This window comes from Oncorhynchus nerka, linkage group LG14 (genome assembly GCF_034236695.1).
Source record: "Oncorhynchus nerka isolate Pitt River linkage group LG14, Oner_Uvic_2.0, whole genome shotgun sequence".
NCBI lineage: Eukaryota > Metazoa > Chordata > Actinopteri > Salmoniformes > Salmonidae > Oncorhynchus > Oncorhynchus nerka.
In genome coordinates this window covers 40,012,917-40,035,017 of record NC_088409.1, presented here as the reverse complement: position 1 = coordinate 40,035,017, position 22,101 = coordinate 40,012,917, and the positions used below count along the sequence as shown (strand labels likewise).

Genomic DNA, 22,101 nt, shown 5'->3' with positions numbered 1-22,101 from the left:
CCCGGCAACCAGACAGGGTGCGTTCCAGGACGCCGGAAAAAACACTCCAGGACAGAACACAGGCAAAAAACAGACTCAGGAAACGGGATTCGTGACAGTACCCCCCCTCCGACGAACGCCACCGGGCGGACTACCCGGAGCGCCAGGGTGGAGGCGGTAAAAGTCACGAAGCAGGTCATCGTCAAGGATCTGACGCCGAGGAATCTTGAGTCGGACAACAGGATTAATGATCTTCTCCACTACAAACGGACCAATGAACTTCGGTGACAGTTTCCGCGACTCAGTCCGTAGAGGAAGATCCCGTGTAGTTGTAGTCAACCAAACCCTATCTCCGACGGTATAAGCGGGGGCAGGAATACGGCGACGATTCGCCTGGATCTGATACCGGTCAGAAACCTTAAGGAGGGCCTTCCTGGCCCGATGCCAGGTGCGGTGGCAACGACGAATGTGGGTCTGGACAGAAGGAACCGAGAGATCCCGCTCTGAGAAGGAAACAAGGGAGGTTGGTAACCGTACAGGCACTGGAAGGGAGACATCCCAGTGGCAGATGAAGGGAGAGTATTATGAGCATACTCGACCCAGGGTAATTGAGAGGACCAAGAGGTGGGATCAGAGGAAACAAGACAGCGCAGCGTGGACTCCATCTTCTGGTTGGCTCTCTCCGCCTGACCATTAGATTGGGGGTGAAATCCAGATGCGAGACTGACTGTAGCTCCAATGGCCAAACAGAAGGATTTCCAGACAGCAGAGGTAAACTGAGGACCACGGTCAGAAACAATGTCACAGGGCAATCCGTGGATCCTGAACACCTCCCTAACCAGGATCTCGGACGTCTCAGTGGCAGAAGGCAGCTTGGAGAGGGGAACAAAATGGGCAAACTTGCTGAATCTATCCACAATGGTCAGAATAACCGTGTTACCAACAGAAGAGTGCAACCCCGTGACAAAATCCAGGGCTAGATGCGACCAAGGTCGCCAGGGAATAGGTAGGGGGTGAAGAAGCCCAGAGCTGGCCCGATTGGTACTCTTATTCTGCGCACAAACAGGACAAGCGGCAACAAACCTCCGGGTATCTTCTCCCATGGCAGGCCACCAAAATCGTCTGCGCAGTAGCACCATAGTCCGAGCAACACCAGGGTGACAAGCTATCTTGCTGGCGTGGGACCACTGAAGGACAGCAGAACGAACCGACTCAGGCACGAACAACCGACCGGGTGGACCGTTACCGGGCCTGGGCTGTGTCCGAAGATGCGCCATCACCTCCTCAATGCTCCATGTAACGGCTCCCACGACAACGATCTGGGGAAGAATCGTCTCAGTCTTGGCCCCACTCTCCTCCGTCTTGGAGAACATCCGGGACAGGGCGTCCGCCTTCCCGTTCTTCGACCCAGGTCGGAACGTCAGGGAAAAATTGAAGCGTCCAAAAAACAAAGCCCACCGGGCCTGACGGGAGTTGAGACGTTTAGCCGATTGCACGTAAGCCAGATTCTTGTGGTCAGTCCAGACCACAAACGGTTGCTCCGCTCCCTCCAACCAGTGATGCCACTCCTCCAAGGCAAGCTTCACAGCGAGAAGCTCCCGGTTACCTACATCGTAGTTTCTTTCAGCTGGAGAAAGACGACAAGAGTAGAAGGCGCAGGGATGGAGTTTACCGTCAGTGGAGCTACGCTGGGACAGGATGGCGCCCACCCCCACATCAGACGCATCCACCTCCACAACGAACTGACGGGAAGTGTCAGGTTGAGAGAGAAATCGGCTCTTCAAATCTAGAAATGCTCGGTCTGCCTCAGGAGACCAACAGAACTTTCTGGTGCAAGACGTCAGTACAGTTAAAGGGGCGGCCACCCGGCTGTAATCACGGATAAACCTCCGATAAAAATTCGCAAACCCCAGGAATCTCTGGAGCTGCAATCTCGTACCGGGCTGGACCCAATCCCAAACCGCCCGAACCTTCTATTGGTCCATCTTGATCTCTCCCCTGGAGATGATGTACCCGAGGAAGGACATCGTGTGGGCGTGAAAAATCACACTTCTCAGCCTTCACGAACAGACAGTTCTCCAATAACCGCTGCAGGACCTGCTTGACATGCTGAACGTGGCTAGAAAGCTCCTTCGAGAAGATGAGGATATCATCCAGGTAAACGAACACAAAAATACCAATCATATCTCTCAGAACGTCATTCACCATACTTTGGAACACAGCAGGAGCGTTGGTCAGTCCAAACGGCATCACCTGGTACTCGAAATGTCCCATCGGAGTATTGAACCCAGTCAACCACTCGTCCCCCTCTTTGATCCGAACCAAATGATAAGCATTACGTAAATCAAGCTTCGTAAAAACCATAGCACCCTGTAAAGAATCGAAAGCCGAGCTCATCAAGGGCAGGGGATACTTGTTCTTGACCGTAATATCATTCAAACCCTGATAATCAATACACGGTCGAAGAGAGCCATCCTTCTTGCTCACAAAAAAAAAATCCTGCTCCCAGAGGTGATGACGAGGGCCGAATGAGACCTGCAGCTAGAGACTCCTTGATGTAGGTCTCCAAGGCCTCACGTTCAGGTCGAGAGATACTGTATAACCGTCCCTTGGGAAAGGCAGCTCCAGGAAACAGATTAATCGCACAGTCATAAGGTCGGTGGGGAGGAAGGGACAGAGCCTTCTGTTTACTGAATACTTCACCCAACTCGTGATATGTTTCTGGAACCAGGGACAAATCAGGAGGAGCAGAATCACTGACCTGACTGGAAACGGCAGGAGAACAGGCAGTCCTAAGGCAGTTAGCATGACAATCAATGCTCCAACTAGTTACCTTACCCGTCACCCAATCAAACGAGGGATTGTGTTCCTTCAGCCAGGGGTAACCAAGAACCAGAGGAACATGGGGCGAGGACAGAATGAAGAAGGAGATAAACTCTGAATGATTCCCCGACAACAACATCTTAACCGGTTCAGTCCTCATAGTGATCCGTGCCAGACTACTGCCGTTCAGAGTGGTTGCTTCAATGGCTTCCGGCAATTGCTCCTTGGAAAGCCCCAGCTGTTCTACCAAGTCGGCATCAATAAAGCTGCCATCGGCACCTGAATCGATAAAAGCGTTCATCTCTAAGCTCTGATCCTTATTCAAAAGGGTCGCAGGAAAACGGGGTCTGACAGGATCTTTGAGAGGTTGAAACTGGCTCGCTAAAATTCCTCCCAAAACTAGCTAGCCGGGCAGTTTAACGGGCGCCTTGGACAAGCGGAGATATAATGTCCCGAGCTACCACAGTAGAGACAGCTGTTGGTCTCACGTCTACGTTGGCGCTCCTCCTTAGTTAGCCCGTGTCGCCCCACTTGCATTGGTTCAGGATCTGGTGGCAAGACCCCTCCACTAATCCCGTGTGGGGAATAACGATCAATACGTTCTGGTTCACTTCCTGAACCGAATGGTAACCGAGTTGCTGATTGATTGGATGGGCCCCACTGCTTCTCCCTCCTCTCTCGGACTCTATTATCTACCCGAATAGATAGTGACCAAGCTGTCTAGGTCACTAGGCTCTGGATAGGATATCAGCTCGTCCTTGAGTTGCTCCGACAACCCCTGGTAAAAAGCCGCTTGTAGTGACTCCTCATTCCAACCACTCTCCACAGACAATGTCCTGAACTCGATCATAAAGTCTGCCACACTGTGAGCTCCTTGGCGAAGAGTGAACAAACGTTTAGCTGCGTCCTTACCTCGGACTGGATGGTCAAAAAGCCTTCTCATCTCTCCAGTGAACTCCTGGTATGAAGCCATGCAGGTCTCCTGTCGTTCCCAAACGGCTGAAGCCCATTCCAGAGCTCTTCCACGCAGCAGTTCAATAACAAAGGCTATCCTAGCCTTTTCAGTGGCGTAAGAATGGGGCTGCAGTTCAAACACTAACCCACACTGCATAGGAAACGAACGGCATCTTCCCAAATCCCCTTCATATTTATCAGGCGTCGGTACCTTGGGTTCACGGAAGGAAACCGCACCAGACACGGCAGGTGAGATGGGTGAAACAGGTGGTGAATGAATCGCCGGCAAACTGAGCTGATCCTGGATTTGTGTCAAGCTAGCAGATAAGTTCTGGATTGAACCCGCTATCTCCTGTAGCGCCGTCTTGTGTTGTCCCAATGTCTTCCCCTGCTGGGTAATGGCATGGCAAACGGAGTCCAGGTCCGCTGGGTTCATCCTTGGCCGGATCGTTCTGTCACGTTCTTTCAAAATCAAACCCAGAAGCAGACCAGGACAAGGAGAGTAGGAAGAAGGTGAGTATTTATTTACAAGTGAATGTGAATGGGTAGATGTATCCAGGTGGCGTAGCGGGCAGCGGTGGTGAGTTGATGGGAGTAAATAGGTGGATCCAATGGGGTAGCGGAATCCTCCGACGACCAGGCGGGAATGGGATAAATGATCCGGGTGAGTAACTGAAGACAGAACAAACGGAGGTAAGTTTAAGGCAAGCAATACGTAAAAAACAACACAACAAATTCTATCCAACTTGAGGCTGATACTATGGCACAACATACTGTTCATGGCTAACGATCCGGCAGGGAATGGATGTCAGGTCCGGGCTTATGAAGAGGAGAGATGATGATCAGGACCAGGTGTGCAGATAGCTGATGGGATACAGGTGCGGGTAATCAGAACTCCCAACTGGCTACATTGCCCGGCAACCAGACAGGGTGCGTTCCAGGACGCCGGAAAAAACACTCCAGGACAGAACACAGGCAAAAAACAGACTCAGGAAACGGTATTCGTGACAATATGTTACAAATGTTCTTACCTTATATGATATGAATTCTAGCTAGGTTGCTAGGTGGCTAACGTTAGCTAGGTTAGGAGTTAGAGTTAAGGTTAGGGTTAAGTTTTGGAGTTAGGTTAAAGGGTTAATGTTAGGGCTAGGGGAAGGGCTAGTTGAAGGGTCACATATTTAAATGACTGTGCTACGTCTACTCTAAGAGAACAGGCTGCTGAGCAATGTTGTACCACTGAATCCAGCCAGGTCACCCGTGATACAAGTCAGTATTCAACGTTTTATTTATTGTATTTTATTTAACCTTTATTTAACTAGGCAAGTCAATTAAGAGCAAATTCGTATTTACAATGACAGCCTACCAAAAGGCAAAAGGCCCCCTGTGGGGACAGGGGCTGGGATTAAAAATAAATAAATAAAATAACAATATACGACAAAATACACATCATGACAAGAGAGACAACACTACATAAAGACAGACCTAAGACAACACCATAGCATGGCAGAAAAACATGATAACACAGCATGGTAGGAACACAACACGACAACAACATGGTAGCAACACAACATGGCAGCATTACAACATGGTAGTAGCACAAAACATGGTACAAACATTATTGGGCACAGACAACAGCACAAAGGGCAAGAAGGTAGAGACAACAATACATCACACAAAGCAGCCACAACTGTCAGTAAGAGTGTCCATGATTGAGTCTTTGAATGAAGTACAGGCACATTGCAGATTCAGACAACGTTCATCCATGTCTAAGGACATCGGGAGATAATGTGGACACCGACCACTAGGAGCAGCAGTGAGCACTGTTACCTTCAATTAGCGTTCAGTTGTGCTAGGGAAAGGTGGATAGAGATGGCAGATAGGCATAAGCATCTGCCTCTAATTAGCCAAAGGTTGCAAGTTGAAATCCAGTGAGAGAAAGCTGTTTTTGAGCTTTATGTGTGAAGACTATCCCAAACCTTAACCCTTACTTGAACCATTCTGAGTTAATGACTAACCTTAAGATTTTGGAGCTAATGCCTAAACTTTACCCTAACCTTAAAAATTCAGAGTTAATGCCTAAATTTAGCCTTAAACACTTCAAAATGTTATGTTTGCAACAACTTAAAAATGTGATGTTTGAGAAACATGGATGAACGTCTAATTTTGACGTGAGACTGTGAAAGTTAGTTGTCTGAATCTGCAATGTGCCTGAACCTCTGTATATCTTGCCACAATATCAGTACATTGGCTTGTTCTGTTTCCACTCCAGGAGGATGAGACAGGCCATGTTCTTTCTCTTGCTGGCTCTTCTAGTAACACCATCTGGTGCCATTGTTCCAAGTAAACACTTCCTTTTGTTGTTATCTCTAGATATATGATGCCCTTTAGATTGGCAGGTCTTGTTGTCATTTATAAAATTATAACCACACTTTATTCTGTCTCATATGCACCATTAAAATGCTCCCCTGCAGTCAAACAATTTGATCCTCCTGCAGAAAATCTTGCCTTGTGGGGAAAAGCTACACAGTCAGACCTTGTCGATAACCCATATAACGGTTGGAGTCATGCCTCTAATGCCATTGACGGGAACCGCGATTCACATTTTTATCATGGGTCTTGCACTCACACTGACAGTCAGACTAACCCCTGGTGGAGAGTGGACCTGCTTGATACCTACATAGTCACCTCCGTCACCATCACCAACAGAGGGGACTGCTGCCACACAAATATCAACGGTGCTGAAATTCGCATTGGGAAATCCTTACAGGATAATGGCATTCACAACACACTGTAAGATCACAAATACTTTCATTTTTTTAAAATTCAAATATTATTGCAATTGTAGATAAAACTCACTCTCACTCATTCTCTCTCACTTTCTTCTAGAGCTGGGGTGATTACCTCCATTCCAGCAGGTAGATCTCTCACTCTGAGTTGGAACAAAGGTATTGAAGGACGTTATGTGGCTGTGGTTCTACCAAAGACAAGCACTCTAGTACTCTGTGAAGTGGAGGTTTATGGGTACCTCGCCCCAACTGGTAAGGATAAGTAAGACTATCACTCTTATAGGTTATTATTATAATTACCAGTAATCAATATTCAGAGCATTAGTTTAACATCTACTTGGAAATGTAGAAAACTTTGGTAACATTTGCCTGGTGGCACCTATAGACATGCTGAAATCCCTACAACTATTTTGCCCTGCGCTATCCAGGAAAGAATGTGGCTCTACGGGGAAAAGCCACCCAATCGTCATTGCATGGGTTTGGGTTTGCTTACAATGCCATTGATGGGAACCGTGACAATGCTATGGAACATGGCTCCTGCACTCACACTTCTGGTGACCTTAACCCCTGGTGGCGATTGGACCTGCTTAATACCTACAAAGTGTTCTCCATCACCATCACCAACAGAAAGAATCTTTCTTATTCCAGCAGACTGAATGGTGCTGAGATCCGTATTGGAGACTCCTTGGACGACAACAATGGCAACAACAATCCCAGGTAAATCTCGGAAACCCAGAACTAAAATCTTGCGTAATTCTGTTAGATGCTCAATTAGGTTTTATTAAGAGGAGATTTATGGAAATATATTCTGGTGAGACTAGAAAAGGCTCCACCCCCCTAATCGGAAAGCCTCAACCTAGCCTCCCCACTTCCGAAAACTTTTAGCTTGAAATAATGTTTTGAAATCATCGCTTGAAATCCCCCCACCACCTTAACCCCACCACCATAACCAAATCCTGATACGTCCAAATAAACAGTGACAGAAAACCAAAGCACCAGAAATACCATTGGTCGTTAGTTGTCGTATCCTGGACTCTTATGAAAGACATCACAATACCTTATGTTACGTAGTCTGTTCGCGAGAGGTTAATCACTACATCAAGTAATGTGCACAGTTTACAATATCATTGAATGGCTCACTGTACGTCCACAAGGCGCTGTGTAAAATGTGTCACTTACTGTTTGTTACTGCTGTACTAAATCAGTTTCTGCTTCATCCTGCAGGTGTGCTGTGATCTCCTCTATTCCAGCGGGCTTATCCAGCACCTTCCAGTGTAACGGGATGGAGGGTCGATACATCAACGTGGTCATTCCAGGAAGGAAGGAGTACCTGACCCTGTGTGAGGTGGAGGTCTATGGGTCACCACTGGACTGACAGATCCAGAGCATTTATTCCTAAAACTGAACGTGAAGCGCAGGACACACTGTTTTGTGGGCTTAATATGCTTAGATAACTTATATGTAGGTAACGTTCTCTCTGTAAGGAAAAGCCATGTTGAAATTCATTTAACAGTTTAGCTTTTTACTTTCACATGGGAAATATAGGTATATTGAGTACATTCATTTAGATCCGTTTTATTGTAACTGTACATACTGTAACGGCTCCTAACATTGTACTGTATTGTATGTTAATGTATTTGGAGAAGATAAAGGGTAACACAACACCTACGGTTCAGAGTCATTTCTTAATGTCATCTAGAAAGCAATGATCAAATACATTTTGATAGGAATATTATGGCCTGTGTTATGTCTATTCACGTGGGTTTCATAACCACGTCAGTAGCTATAACAATTAAATAATGATGAGACGGGAGGTGGGAATCAATTCAACCATTTATCGAGAATGTGCACATCTCATACAATGAAATACCCATGATACTCTGTGCATACAATTATGGAAAGTAGGCGCTACAAAAGGTACAACCATTGTTATAAACTATGTCTTTAAGAATTCTCAAAACCAAGTTGTTGCTGCACATGCACATGCACATGCTCACGCACACATACACAAGCGCACTTGGTTATGTCACATTGTGGATTGCAATTGCAACAGGCCCACAGATGTAAGGAAAGTTGCATTTCTTGAACCTTATCTAGGCTGATTACACAACGTGTGGCACATTTTACATGTAGAAGACAATAAACATCTCGAGATGAATAACTTGGTGACTGGTGTATAAATACCTGTGTAAGATGCAGCTTAGTTTACAGAACCACATCAACATTAACAGTGGTGGAAAAACTACCCAACATTCATACAGTACTTGATTCATTAAAAGTAAAAGATGCCTTAATAGAAAATTACTCAAGTAAAAGTGAAAGTCATCAAGTAAAATAATTGAGTAAAAGTCTAAAAGTATTTCATTTTAAATATACTTAAGTACCAAAACTAAAATTAAATGTGTAAATCATTTCCCAAATTCCTGGAAACCAGACAGCACCATTTTTTGTGTGTTCTTTTTTTTACAGATAGCCAGGGGCACACTCCAACACTCTGAGATCTTTACAAATGAATTATTTGTGTTCAGTGATTCTGCCAGATCAGAGGCAGTAGAGATGACCAGGGATGTTCTCTTGATAAGTGTGTGAATTTGACAATTTTCCTGTCCTGCTAAGTGTTCAAAACGTAACAAGTACTTTTGGGTGTGGAGTAATGCATGGAGTAAAAAGTACTGCTCCACTGGATGTCATAAGGTGAATGCACCAATTTGTAAGTCGCTCTGGATAAGAGCGTCTGCTAAATGACTTAAATGTAATGTAATGTAATGTACATTATTTTCTTTAGGAATGTAGTGGAGTTAAAGTAAAAGTCCTGCACTCAAACTTCTGGTGACCTTAACCCCTGGTGGCGATTGGACCTGCTTAATACCTACAAAGTGTTCTCCATCACCAACAGAAAGAATCTTTCTTATTGCAGCAGACTGAATGGTGCTGAGATCCGTATTGGATTGTTTTCTTTATGAATGCAGTGGAGTAAAAGTAAAAGTAAAATAGTAAAGTACACATACCCCAAAAAACTACTTAAGTAGTACATTAAAGTATTTTACTTAAGTACTTTGCACCACTGAATATTAACACTGACTGTGTTAAAAATTCAGATTTGTCAATATTAATATATATATATATTTTAAAAACATTTTTTACCTTTATTTAACTAGACAAGTCAGTTAAGAACAAGTTCTTATTTACAATGATGGCCTACACTGGCCAAATTCGGTGCGCCACTCGGGATTGGTATACAGATGCATGCATTCAAAAGTCACCACTGAGTGGTGCAGCTGAGAAAATAAATTATCCACTCCACTAGTCTGTTTTTGCCTCTATTAACAGGAATCAAGGTAAGACCCAAATACAGACTGTGTGAAGTAACAATGTTTATTATAACCACTGGGGCAAGCAAACGCCAGGTCAAAGCAGACAGGGGGCGATAATCCAGAGCAGAGGCCAAGGTACCAGACGGCAGGCCGGCTCAGGGTCAGAGACAAGAAAAAGAGCGACTTGTGGAGAAACCCAGGCACTGAGACAAACCACTGGTAGGCTTGAACAAACAAGACGAACTGACAACAGACAGACAGAAAACACAGGTATGAATACACAGGGGAATAACGGGGAATATGGGCGACACCTGGTGTCTTGGAGGAGATGGAGGCCCACAAACGGTCGAAAAAATGAATAAATCTTGAGTGCAAAATTAAGATGTTTATTAGAACACTACGGTGTCCAAAAAATCATAATGCAAGAAAGTGCATAAATAAAAGGTGAAAACAAAATTGTCGGCACACACACCTGGTTTCTATTACAATTATAATTACACATGTCACATGATCAAGAAAACAAATCAGAAAATCTATAACTCAGTACCTACTACAGTAGAATGTATGCTCTACATTATATATAAATATAAGCGGAAAGAGAGATATCCTCAATTATTACTTTTACATATACCATGTGAACATTTCCTCAGAATAAATAACACAGGATTGTAAGAGTATATAATGGGTGATTTAGGGTGATTGGGTGTATCCCTAATTTACTCAAGTGTTTCCATTATTTCGGCGGTTATCTATACAAAACACCTTCATGAAACCAGTCATAACAGCTTTATAAGTGATGCAGTGTCCTTCATAACAACAGTCATAACACATTTATTCAACATAATTCGTAAGACATTTTCTGAATAAAAGACCCCTCGAATATCTCTTTATTCATCAGTTCACGGAAATTAATATTTCTACAGTAACAGTACCCAACCCCCTGACACACTATTCACGGAATATTCTGGGAGCACCGGGTAAGCCTCAGAGCATTGCCCAGGTAGCAGTGAAGGGGTTTATATGCCTTGCTCAAGGCCATAATGACAGCAAAGGCAAGTGTGTCAAAATCAACTCCTGGAGCATGTGTCTAATGATTTATGTTATTACTTTGTTAAACACCTAGTCAACCAGGTGAGTGGAGTTTCTAACTAATCAATTATTTTTAATTGATTAATAAAGGAAAGCCCCAAAACCCGCAGACACTCTGCCCTCCAGGAATTGGGTTTAACACCCCTGCTTTAGGGGTTGCAGTCAGACCTGGGTGTAAATAGTACATGTCAAATGATTGAGCTTGCCTGGCACAGTGGAACCATTGGAATAGTCCCAAAAGTGCAAACCCTGAAAGATTTCAAATGCTATTTGATCTCAGATCTGGAAAGCACCAGAGCAATTGATGTTATTGTAATGTGTTGAGTAACCTTGACCAAGACATGAGAACTTGCATTAGCTCCACAAGCTAATGCCCTGGCTTTAGCTTGTGGCATTGGCTTTAGCTCAGAGGCATTGTGCTGTGCAGGACTAATATCAACAACCATCCAGCTCACTCCCACTAGATTCTTGTAATGAAAATTTATATATTTTCAAGGTTCTTGATGTTGAATAAATGTGTTATGAAAGTTGTTATGAATGAAACTGCAACATTGACGAAAGGGTCATGAACGGTTTCATGAAGGTGTTATGAATGCATTACCCCCTTCATATAAAGTGTTACCGTTACTATACAGTGTTGCACAGATATTTCTGAACAGGAATGAATGTGGTGATGACAGGAAAGGCCACCCAGTCATCATGGTATGGGTGTTGGGTTTGCTAACAATGCCATCGATGGGAACCGAAATGGTTTTCATGGCGATGTGTTCCTGCACCCACACCAAAGCCAACTATAACCCCTGGTGGAGACTGGACCTCCTGAAGACCTACAAAGTGTTCTCCATCATCATCACTAACACAGTGGACAGTGTTCCCAACAGACTGAATTGAGCTGCGATCCGCATCGGAGACTCTCTGGCAACAACAATCCCAGGGGAACAAAAGTGTAAAGCCCTTTACACAGAGAGTTCTACACTGAACCTAAAAGAGTTATACCTGGAACCAATAAGCGTTCTAACTGACTAAATCTGCTACAGTCGGTAAAGTCTTAAATTGGTTAGTGCTAAAGTGTGTAATTCACATATGACAGGGTGAAAACCGTGTCATAGACACCTTTGCTGCAGTAACTTATCAGTATGTGCTGTGATCTCCTCTATACCTGGGGGCTTCTCCAGCACCTTCCAGTGTAACGGGATGGAGGGTCGACACGTCAACGTGGTCATTCCAGGAAGAAGTGAACACCTGACCCTGTGTGAGGTGGAGGGTCACCACTGGACTGACAGATCCAGAGCATTTATTACCAATCATGTAATCTGGAGGACAGGATACACTGTTTTCTGGACTTGAAATATCGTGTATATTGTAGGTAACATTCTCTATGTGTATGAAAAATCCATGTTTAAATTAATTGACAGGCAAGTTTTTTATTTCACTCTGTGAATATTGTTATATTGAGTACATTCATTTAGCTGTGTTTTCTTAGAACTGTACATACTGCAATTGCCCATATCCTTGTGCTATTGTATGTTAATGTACTTGGAGAAGATAAAAGTGAAACACAACACCTACGTTTTAGAAGCATTTCTTTATGCGTTCTAGAAAACAATGGTATTTCAATAGAAATATTATGGCATATGTGTTATGGGTTTCATAACCACGTCTGTGTAATAATTCAATGATGAGATGGGAGACAGGAATCAGATCAACCATTTATCTAGAACATGCACATCTCATAAAAAACATACACACACACACACACACACACACACACGTGGCTATGTAATAATGTGCTTTGCAATTGCACCAGGCCCGCAGATGTAAGGAAACATTTAAGTATTTTATTTTGTTTTGTCATTTTTTTCAGAGGGGGAGGTCATGACGTTGCCCTCTTTGGGTACAGCAAGCCCCATCCCCCTCTCCCTGTCTCCTACACCTAGGCTGCTGTGCTCAGAGAGAGGTTGTACATTCTTGGAGGAGATTATCTCCTCATGGCCACAGTATAGAGACAGAGTGAATTTTCATAGAGAACAAAGGAATTTCTTCCACCTCACAGAACTTGAGGTCCCGAACAACATTTATGTCCAGGAGAAGGTATAAAAGATCGGTGAAGAATCCAGCTACGAACTGGTCCGGTTGGTACAATTTGGTGAAACTCACGGGAGACAATACGGCCACATTACCATAACGCTGTTTATATAATAGCCTCAGATATGAGGTTTACATCTAATTGTTGTATAAGATGAATGAGGATGATAGTGTTTGTAAAATTGTGTAATGTGATTTTGGACTGTTTAATGAAGGAAAGTCCAATTCCCTAAAAAGTTTCACTAAGTCCTTGGCATGCCCCCAGGGGTACAGACAGGACCTGGCGTCATGAAACACACTTTCCGATGTTCCGAAAAAAAAACTCACTTTGAGAATTTCTCAACAGACCATGTCTCAATCAATTACGAGAGGACAAAGGTTGCAGACCAGACTGCTAAATCTTTTAACCATCCCACATGGTTAAACTCTTAGACTATCGATACCGACAGAATAAGAACAAGTCTTTGATATTAATTACTAGTCTGCAGCTAGGAATTTGGTATCATTGAACGCAAAGACCGACCAAACATCTATCCATAGCGACATAAATGAATGTCACTCTGAACTGTACATTCTAACCACGACAGAGAGGGCGGACAAACTCTCCAACAGAAACAAACTTTTCAACAGAGACCCCGACGACACACTGAGCGTAAATACTGTATATATTGATTGCAATTGTTCCCGAATGAGTGAGCCTTCATGTGCAAAGGATTAGCATTTCAATTGTTATAATTATCAACTGTGTGTTGTCTTATCTCAGTCGACCCCCACTTCCCTTTTGTACACCAAGCCGCGATGCCGGTTTAGCCCACTAGGGCACATTCCCCTATCATTTCTTGTAACCATATTTACTTTGTTTGTTTGTGTGTGCACTTCTGTGATTGTTTAGTTAGTTAATAAATAAATGATTTAAGACAATTGATATATGGATGACTCATAGTGAAGACTGGGTTCGTGCAGATAACCAACAATTTACGACGTTTGGAATGAGACTAACGTGAGGTAAAATAAATAATTCATTAATTCAGAAGACTATTGATCAGATATGAAAATATCTGAAAAGTTATATTAGGAAAATTATAACTTTGTAACTTTGTATTTTCCTTTGTGCCCCGATTTCCTAGTTAATTACAGTTACATGATTAATCAGTTTAATCGCGTAATACTAATTACAGAGAATCTTTGATAAAAACGAAAAGTCTTCATTTAATGATAAAGACACAACAGGGGGTTACAGGCACAAAGCAACGAAAGTATCAAAAGTCTAAGTAAATATATATAATTGGTTTGTATGTGTGGGGTTTTGGCTGCGATTACTCTTTACAGTCTAGTGTATTTTTCCAGGCCTCAATTGCTACAAGGTCTCACATCAGAATTAGATGTTCATCCATGTTTCTTAAACATAACATTTTGTTCCAAACATCACATTTCGAAGTGTTTAAGGTTAAGTTTAGGCATTAACTCCAAATTCCTAAGGTTAGGCATTCACTCCGAATGGTTAAGGTAAAGGTTTAGCATAGGCTTAAAACAAAACAAATATATTTAAAAAAAACTTCCTATCACTGGATATGAACATGCAACCTTTGGAATCAGATGTGTATGCCCATTCACCATCCCCATCCACAATGCTCTAGCAAAACTGAAATCTACTTGAAGATAACGCTCACTTTTGCCCCTAATGGTTGGTTCCCACATCTTCCGATGTCGAATGCTGACTTGTATCACTGGTGACCTGGCTGCTCAATTGTTCCTTGACTGACACCATTCATTCTCACTGTATATAATTATAATGTTATAACTTGTAATAGTAACTGAATCCACAGGTTAAATGGGAGAGAGTGACCTGGTCGTCATCTTAGAGTCAAAAAAAAATTCAGCAGTGCTGGCTGCCAGCAGTAACCTTCTCTGATTGATTGAGACATTCAAGGGGTTAAGTAACATAATAGATGCAAAAAAATTATAATTAATTTGCAAAAAGAAAGCCACACATTTCAATGCATTCCACCGGAATATGATATGATATATAGACATTTTAAGTTGGACACCTACAACAAATCTAATTGAATTTAGTCATCATGTAACGAAGATGCAGCGAGTCAGGAAGCAGGGGGTGAGTTTAATAAGAACAAACATAGCGTTGATACAGGAACAAGAGTCGAGCCTAAACACAACACAGAAACAATACTGACTAATGGGTGACAACAACGGAGTGCTAGATAAAGGGGGATTAATCAGGGAAGTGATGAAGTTCAGGTGTGCCTAATGATGAAGCGCAGGTGTTCGTAATGATGGGTTGCCAGGACCGGTGGTTCGTAGACCGGCGACTTCGAGCGCTGGAGAGAGGGAGGGAGCAGGAGTAGACGTGAAACATCAACTGCAGTAGAATATCTGAAGTGGAATAAAATGAAGAGTTTATTTCTAAAACACTATATTTTTCACATTTGTGCTTTTTCATTGGAAAGTATTTCTTATGGGTACCTTCATGTGTGTGTAAAATATATCTGTTCTCAGACATTTTATTCATAGATTTTAGATGTGTATTAAAATGTATTGTTTTGCAAAACGCTACATGTCCATTATTTAACTGGAATGGAATGCTTGTATACTGTATATTTGACTGTGATATGTGGTTGTCTTACCTAGCTATCTTAAGATCAAATCACTAACTGTAAGTCACTGGATAAGAGCATCTGCTAAACGACTAATGTCTAATGTAAATGTCTTACATACAGATCTCATATTACTGTACTGATTCATAACAAAAAAATGAGTTATTTGTTTTGTTACATTTGACTGTATAAAACCTAGCAGTACTACCAATTTCTCTGAGTGAGGCGTTTTGCAAAAAAAAAAACATGATTATTTGTCTCTCTGAAATCCTGTGTTGCTCAGTTGGTAGAGAATGGTGCTAGCAGGGTCATGGGTTCAATTCCCACAAGGAACCAGTATGAAAAGAAGTATGAAAATGTAAGGACTTACGCTCTGGATGACAGCGTCTGCTAAATAACTCAAATGTAAATGAAACCATCAAGTAATATATTTCAAACAAATACTTGTCTATTGAACAACCCCATGCATTGATTAGATAGTGAAAAAACAATTATCTCTTTGAGAATTTCTGGAAACAATAGAACACTATGAAAAATCTGGGAAATCAGGCCTGGTATTCATAGCTGACTTTGAAAAGGCTTTTAATAAAGTACGACTGGAATTTATACATAAATGCCTGGAATATTTACATTTTAGAAAATCTCTTATACAATGGGTTAATGTTATGTATAGTAACCCAAGGTGTAAAATAGTCAAAAATGGCTATTTCTCAGAAAGTTTTAAACTGTCACAAGGAGAAAAACAAGGTTGTCCACTATCCGCATATCTATTCATTATGGCCATTGAAATGTTAGCTATTGAAACCAGATCCAACAATAATATCAAGGGGCTAAAAATCCAGGGCTCAAAAACAAAGGTGTCATTGTATGCTGATAATACATGTTTTATTTTACATCCACAATTTGGATCCCTCCATAGTCTCATAGTGAATCTAGATAATTTTTCTAACCTCTCTGGATTAGAACCAAAATATGACACATGTAGTACATTATGTATTGGGTCACAAAAAAACTTTTACATTACTGTGTAGTTTACCAACACAATGATCCGATGGTGAAGTGAACATACTCAGTATTACCTCAGGTTTTCACCCCGAGAGTAACGGGCAGGTGGAGAGAGTGAACCAGGATGTGGGTAGGTTTCTGCGGTCTTATTGCCAAGACCGGCTGGGGGAGTGGGCAGCGTTTATACCCTGGGCAGAGATGGCCCAGAACTCGCTCCGCCACTCCTCCACTAACCTCTCCCCTTTCCAGTGCGTACTGTGGTAGAAATAAATAAAACCCCACATTTACTCAAAACAAACAACAAAGTCCCCTTGAACATAAAGTCCTCCAAAACCTGTTAGCAGCTCTCCCACATGGTGTCCTGGAGCCTACAGGGGCATTCTTGAACTTTCCCCATCCCCTGCTTCCTCTTCACCTGGTCAAAGGGGTACTCAACTGCTATTTGAGAAAGTCCAGTGACACAAATTTCCAAGGTGGCAAAGGTCCAGAAAGATATCATCCTTTACTGGCGCTGTGGTACAGCATAGTAACAAACATAGTCGTAATAGAGAATAAAGTAGACGGCACAGTTTGATTGATGGTCCTATGTCCGGATGACGTGTGCATGCCCATATTTGGGCATCCGGTCAGGACATCCTGGCGGGAATTTATCACATGCTCTAAGGAGTGCCCATATTTGGGCATCCTGTCAGAACATCCTGGCGGGAACTTATCACGTGCTTATGCCCATATATGGGCATCATGTTCCTGTTCTCACGCGTTAGAGGGTGTGCTAATTTATGCATATATTGCATCTATTCCTTTGAAGTTGTCATGATGATCGATGTCTAGGGATCTCTTTGAACTTGGGGGAGGTGTTTGAACATTTCAAAGAGTATGCCCCCCCTGTTGTATTGACCTTAGGGCTGTATGAAACAGGAATGTCCGGGGTGCTTTTAAGCGCCGTGCCATGAGGCACTGTGCCGGGCTGCTGTCCATGCCTTCTGTCGGGGTACTGCGCCACTGCAGAATTGCTTTTCAGGCATCTTTGCCCTCTCGCAGAGCCTTTTTGCAGAGGTTCTTTGCGATTTTTACTGCGGACTCCGCCTTCCCATTAGCTTTTGGGCGTCGTGGTGATGAAGTGACGTGCTCGAATTCCCATCCTGCAGCAAATTTTCGGAACTCAACTCCGGAGAATTGGGGTCCATTGTCTGAAATTACCCTATCTGGCTGGCCATACCGGGCAAACTGAGCCTTGCAGCATTTGATCGTTGTCTCTGCTGAGAGGTCGGGGAGGAGGTCAATCTCCCAAAAGTCTGAGTAATGATCGACTACCAGCAAAAAGTCTTTGTCACTGTGCTGGAAGAGATCTAGACTTACTATCTGCCAGGGGCGCATCGGTAGCTCGTGGGACATCATCGTCTCTCTCTGTTGCTCAATGGCATATTCATTGCAGATTGTGCATTTACTGACATAGTCTTTGATTTCACTCTGCATTCCAGGCCAATACAGTGTGTCACGTGCTTGTCTGTAACAGGCCTCACCTCCTATGTGACTTGAGTGCACGCGTGCCAACATCTCAGGGCGCAGAGACCGGGCAATAACGACTCTCTGACTCTTGAATATTACTCTGTTTTGAACACTGAGCTCCTCTTTGACTGGCCAATATTCTCTGACGGCTAAAGCAGTTTCTTCCCTGCAGTCGGGCCAGTCCATCAGAATCACAGACCTCAATGCCTGGAGTTGCCCGTCCCTGTCTGTGTGCTGTCTGATTTGTATAAGGCGCTGGTCCGTAACATTGAGGTAGTCAGCCTGGTTGATGTGTTCAACATCCACTTGCTCTGTAAGCTGCAAACTGCGTGTTGTTCATGCATGGAGCGTGTGTGAGTGCCTGATGCAGTAGCCCTGCTGAGCGTGTCACTCACATACATCTCTGGCCCTGGCTTATACACCACCTTGAGGTTGTAGTTTTGTAGGGCCAGTAGCATGCTCTGCAGTCGTTTCGGAGCATTCAGGAGAGGCTTGCTGAATATAGCAATAAGGGGCTTGTGATCTGTCTCTGCGGTAATATTGTCACGCCCGTACAGGTAGTGGTGGAAGCGTTGGCATGCAAACACAATGCTGAGGCACTCCTTCTCTATCTGGGCATAGTTCTGCTCTGTTGGGGTGAGTGCCCTAGAGGCGAATGCCACAGGCTGGCCCTCCTGCATGAGGCAACAGCCAAGTCCATACTGGCTTGAGTCACTCTGAATTGTGACAGTTTTTGACACATTGTAGTATCGCAGTACAGGTGTCTGGGTGACCAGTTGTTGAGCCTCCTCAGTGGCTCACACACTTCAGAGAGCCACGGTAGGAATTTGGCCAGGTAGGTGACGAATCCGACGAAGCGCTGCACTCCCTTCACGTCAGATGGGTGGGGCATTTCCAAGACAGCCCTCCGGTGGAGGACAAGATGTGCCCATGAAAGCGGACCTCTGGCACTTTAAACTGAAGCTTTTTTATGCTTAGCCTTAGCTTGACCTGTCTGCATCTGACCATCAGGGCCAGCAGCTTGGCATCATGGTCACATTCTGCCTCCTCATCACTGTCCCCACAGCCCACTACGAGGATGTCATCTGCTATGGGTTCCACGCCACTGAGTCCCATCAACAGCTCATGCTGTTTCCGCTGATACACCTCTGGAGCCACGGAGACACCAAACGGAAGCTTCAACCACCTCTTCCTGCCCCAGGGTGTCCAAAAGGTGGTCATGTAGCTGCTGGGCTCGTCGAGCTTGCACTGCAGGAAGGCATCTCTGGCATCCACGAGCGTGAAGACTCTGGCCTTTGGGAGCTGATAGAGGAAATTATGGTTGAAATGACTAATTATGTATACATTCCAATCAGAACTGACTAGTCCAAATGCTGTAATGTACTGTACATGTGAATTTTCTCTCTTGCTCCCATTCCCAATTGTATATAATGTAGTCAGGAGTTTAGTAACAATGAAGGTCTGTTCCTTAGTTCATTCAGTTGTACAAATCTCCAGGTGGTGGGAACGGCCCATCTCCAGATTGTCTAGAATGTTGATTTATACTGACTGGCCTTGACTTCGTGCTGATAACGCGAAGGCTCAAGAGCTAGAGGGCCCCTCTACTTGTAAATAGAACAGCTGAAAGACGCTAAAGTCATTTTCAGTTTATAACCTGTGGAAATATGTGTATGCATTTGGTACTCTCTTGAAATAAACGCTGTTACCTTTGGCTTTTAAGACTGGTCTCAATCTACTTCATGCATAATTAATGAATTTACAATTCATTAATGAATTAGAATGAGTGAGAATCTGGTTTTGGCTATAAAACACATAGGAATTTAGAATTCCTCTATCAATTTCGTCCTTCGAGTCGGATCTAAATACCCCTCCGTTATCTGGAAGTAGTACGCTGAAAATCGTGCACGGACAAGTTTTTGACTCGTTTTACTAAAGACCTGACCTCTGAATTGAGGTTAAAATTCAGGCCTGCGTATTATCACGGACACAGGGAAGGTGACTAGATTCAAACGAACAATGTTTTCCCAGCCGGCAGCAGGTAAAGTAGGCTTTATTCTCGATTCTGGGGGGATTTGAGCTCTTTGATTGATGTTCTGAAATTTTCAGAAGTCATCAATAATGGGGGCCTTGCTATTCCCACAGGGTATGTATGACCATCATACACTGGGTTTTGTATAACCGATATACACTAAAGCAGGTTCGAAAATAACCTGTGGTAATGTGCACTACCGTAAATAAACTAAAACTTAATCATGAGAGGCACACCCGCCCGAGATTAAGACGGGATATTAAATAGGTACTGGGGGATAGGACGGTGAGCTTGTACAAATACTGGGCGTAGGGAGACGCAAGAATGCGCAAGATAACTGGATTGGTCATTTGAATAGTGGCAGTATTGATCACCGTTCCGATTCAACTAATACTACGGAAATATCCAAATAAGGAGGAGAGGGAATTAAAAATCTAAAGAAATGAGATAAAAGCCATATCTATAGACAGGATAGTTCCATGCGAGAGGGGAGTCTAACAATTAGTGGCGTGAGATAACGATTATTAGCGTTCTTTAAAAGCCCTCTGACACAACCGGAAAATACGATTTTAACTAGGGCTTTACAAACCCTGGGCTTATAGTTGTAAGGTTAGACCTAATATTTGATTCAAAAGTCAAAGCTATTGGTAAGATTTCCATAAAAGAGCTAAACTTAATCATGAGAGATTAAGACAGAAAAGGAAGGATTGTTTAGCCGAATAAGGAGGAGAGGGAAACTTAAATCTAAAGAAATGAGATAAAAGCCATATCTATAGACAGGATAGTTCCATGCGAGAGGGGATTCTAACAATTAGTGGCGTGAGATAACGATTATTAGCGTTCTTTACTGACACAACCGGAAAATACGATTTTAACTAGGGCTTTACAAACCCTGGGCTTATAGTTGTAAGGTTAGACCTAATATTTGATTCAAAAGTCAAAGCTATTGGTAAGATTTCCATAAAAGAGCTAAACTTAATCATGAGAAACGCACCCGCCCGAGATTAAGACAGGATATTAAATAAGGTACTGAGAAATAGAACGGTAATCTTGTAAAAATATTGATCATCGTTCCTATTGAACTAATACTACTGAAATATCCAAATAAAGATACACATAGCCAGACAGAAAAACTAAGTAATTAAGTAACGGTAAATTGCTAATTCGTAGAAAGCCACACATAAAGAATAGAAAAATGAATAAGGTGAGTCAAAAGAAAAGTACCAGATTGTTTAATTGTAATCCCGGCCGAGGCGTTTAACTAAAATTGATTTTAGATCGTAATTGACCTATTTGCATGTTTTGCCTGAAAAATACGGTCGCCAGTGTTTGCAAAAGATATAACTGAACGGATATTATGTGTTCTAGATAGAATTGAAAAAAGAAGTCATTAAAAATAATGGCGAGACAATTTCGATGTAAAACGCTATTTCGCCCAAAATGATCTGGTGGAATAATGTATTGAGATGGGAGTCGTATTTAAATAAATGTATCATAGAAGAGAGAGTTACCTAAAGTTAAATGGAGGGGATAACGGAGAGATACGATACAATTTCGGGGTATCCGGACGTTATAGCATGGTACGTTTAAATGTTAGGGTATAGTAAGTTGAGAAGTTTGGTTGGGTTTACTCTGATAATTAGAATTTAAAACTGAACTCAATCTGAATAGGGAATATATATTTTACAAAGGCAGGCAGATTTGTGGCTTTAGCCAGCAACGGAATTGCTAGACACTCAATGGGGCTATATAGTGCAACGCTTTGGACTATAAATTAGGTAAGAATAGTTTAATCGTAAAAAGTTGTGATTGTTTTTCCGAGCATTGATTTTTGGTTAAGAAAACGCCGGTGCATTTGAACAAAAGGTAACGTATTCTAAAAATGATCTGTTTTCCGTTCTCATTGCGGGGAACAA

At 42.9% G+C, this 22,101-nt stretch overlaps 2 protein-coding genes across 2 annotated transcripts; both read left to right on the top strand.

The window, feature by feature from the left end:
- Positions 1-5,269: 5,269 nt before the first annotated feature.
- Positions 5,270-7,917, top strand: LOC115142234 (uncharacterized). Its single transcript, XM_065027199.1, has 5 exons — positions 5,270-5,285; positions 6,252-6,546; positions 6,643-6,794; positions 6,971-7,259; positions 7,767-7,917. Exons 1-5 carry the CDS (start codon positions 5,270-5,272, stop codon positions 7,915-7,917), a joined length of 903 nt encoding a protein of 300 aa, XP_064883271.1.
- A 3,775-nt stretch (positions 7,918-11,692) lies between these two features.
- Positions 11,693-17,478, top strand: LOC115142232 (fucolectin-6-like). The gene is made up of 3 exons (XM_065027198.1): positions 11,693-11,813; positions 12,081-12,209; positions 17,456-17,478. The coding sequence occupies exons 1-3, from the start codon at positions 11,693-11,695 to the stop codon at positions 17,476-17,478; spliced, it is 273 nt and encodes a 90-aa protein (XP_064883270.1).
- The last annotated feature ends 4,623 nt before the right edge of the window (positions 17,479-22,101 follow it).

Coding starts and splice junctions, on each gene's coding strand:
- LOC115142234 (XM_065027199.1), top strand. Junction 6,795..6,970: donor TGGGTACCTCGCCCCAACTG/GTAAGGATAAGT, acceptor TGCGCTATCCAG/GAAAGAATGTGGCTCTACGG. Junction 7,260..7,766: donor AATGGCAACAACAATCCCAG/GTAAATCTCGGA, acceptor TTCATCCTGCAG/GTGTGCTGTGATCTCCTCTA.
- LOC115142232 (XM_065027198.1), top strand. CDS start 11,693: ATGGTTTTCATGGCGATGTGTTCCTGCACCCACACCAAAGCCAACTAT. Junction 11,814..12,080: donor CATCACTAACACAGTGGACA/GTGTTCCCAACA, acceptor GTAACTTATCAG/TATGTGCTGTGATCTCCTCT. Junction 12,210..17,455: donor GACCCTGTGTGAGGTGGAGG/GTCACCACTGGA, acceptor ATTCCTTTGAAG/TTGTCATGATGATCGATGTC.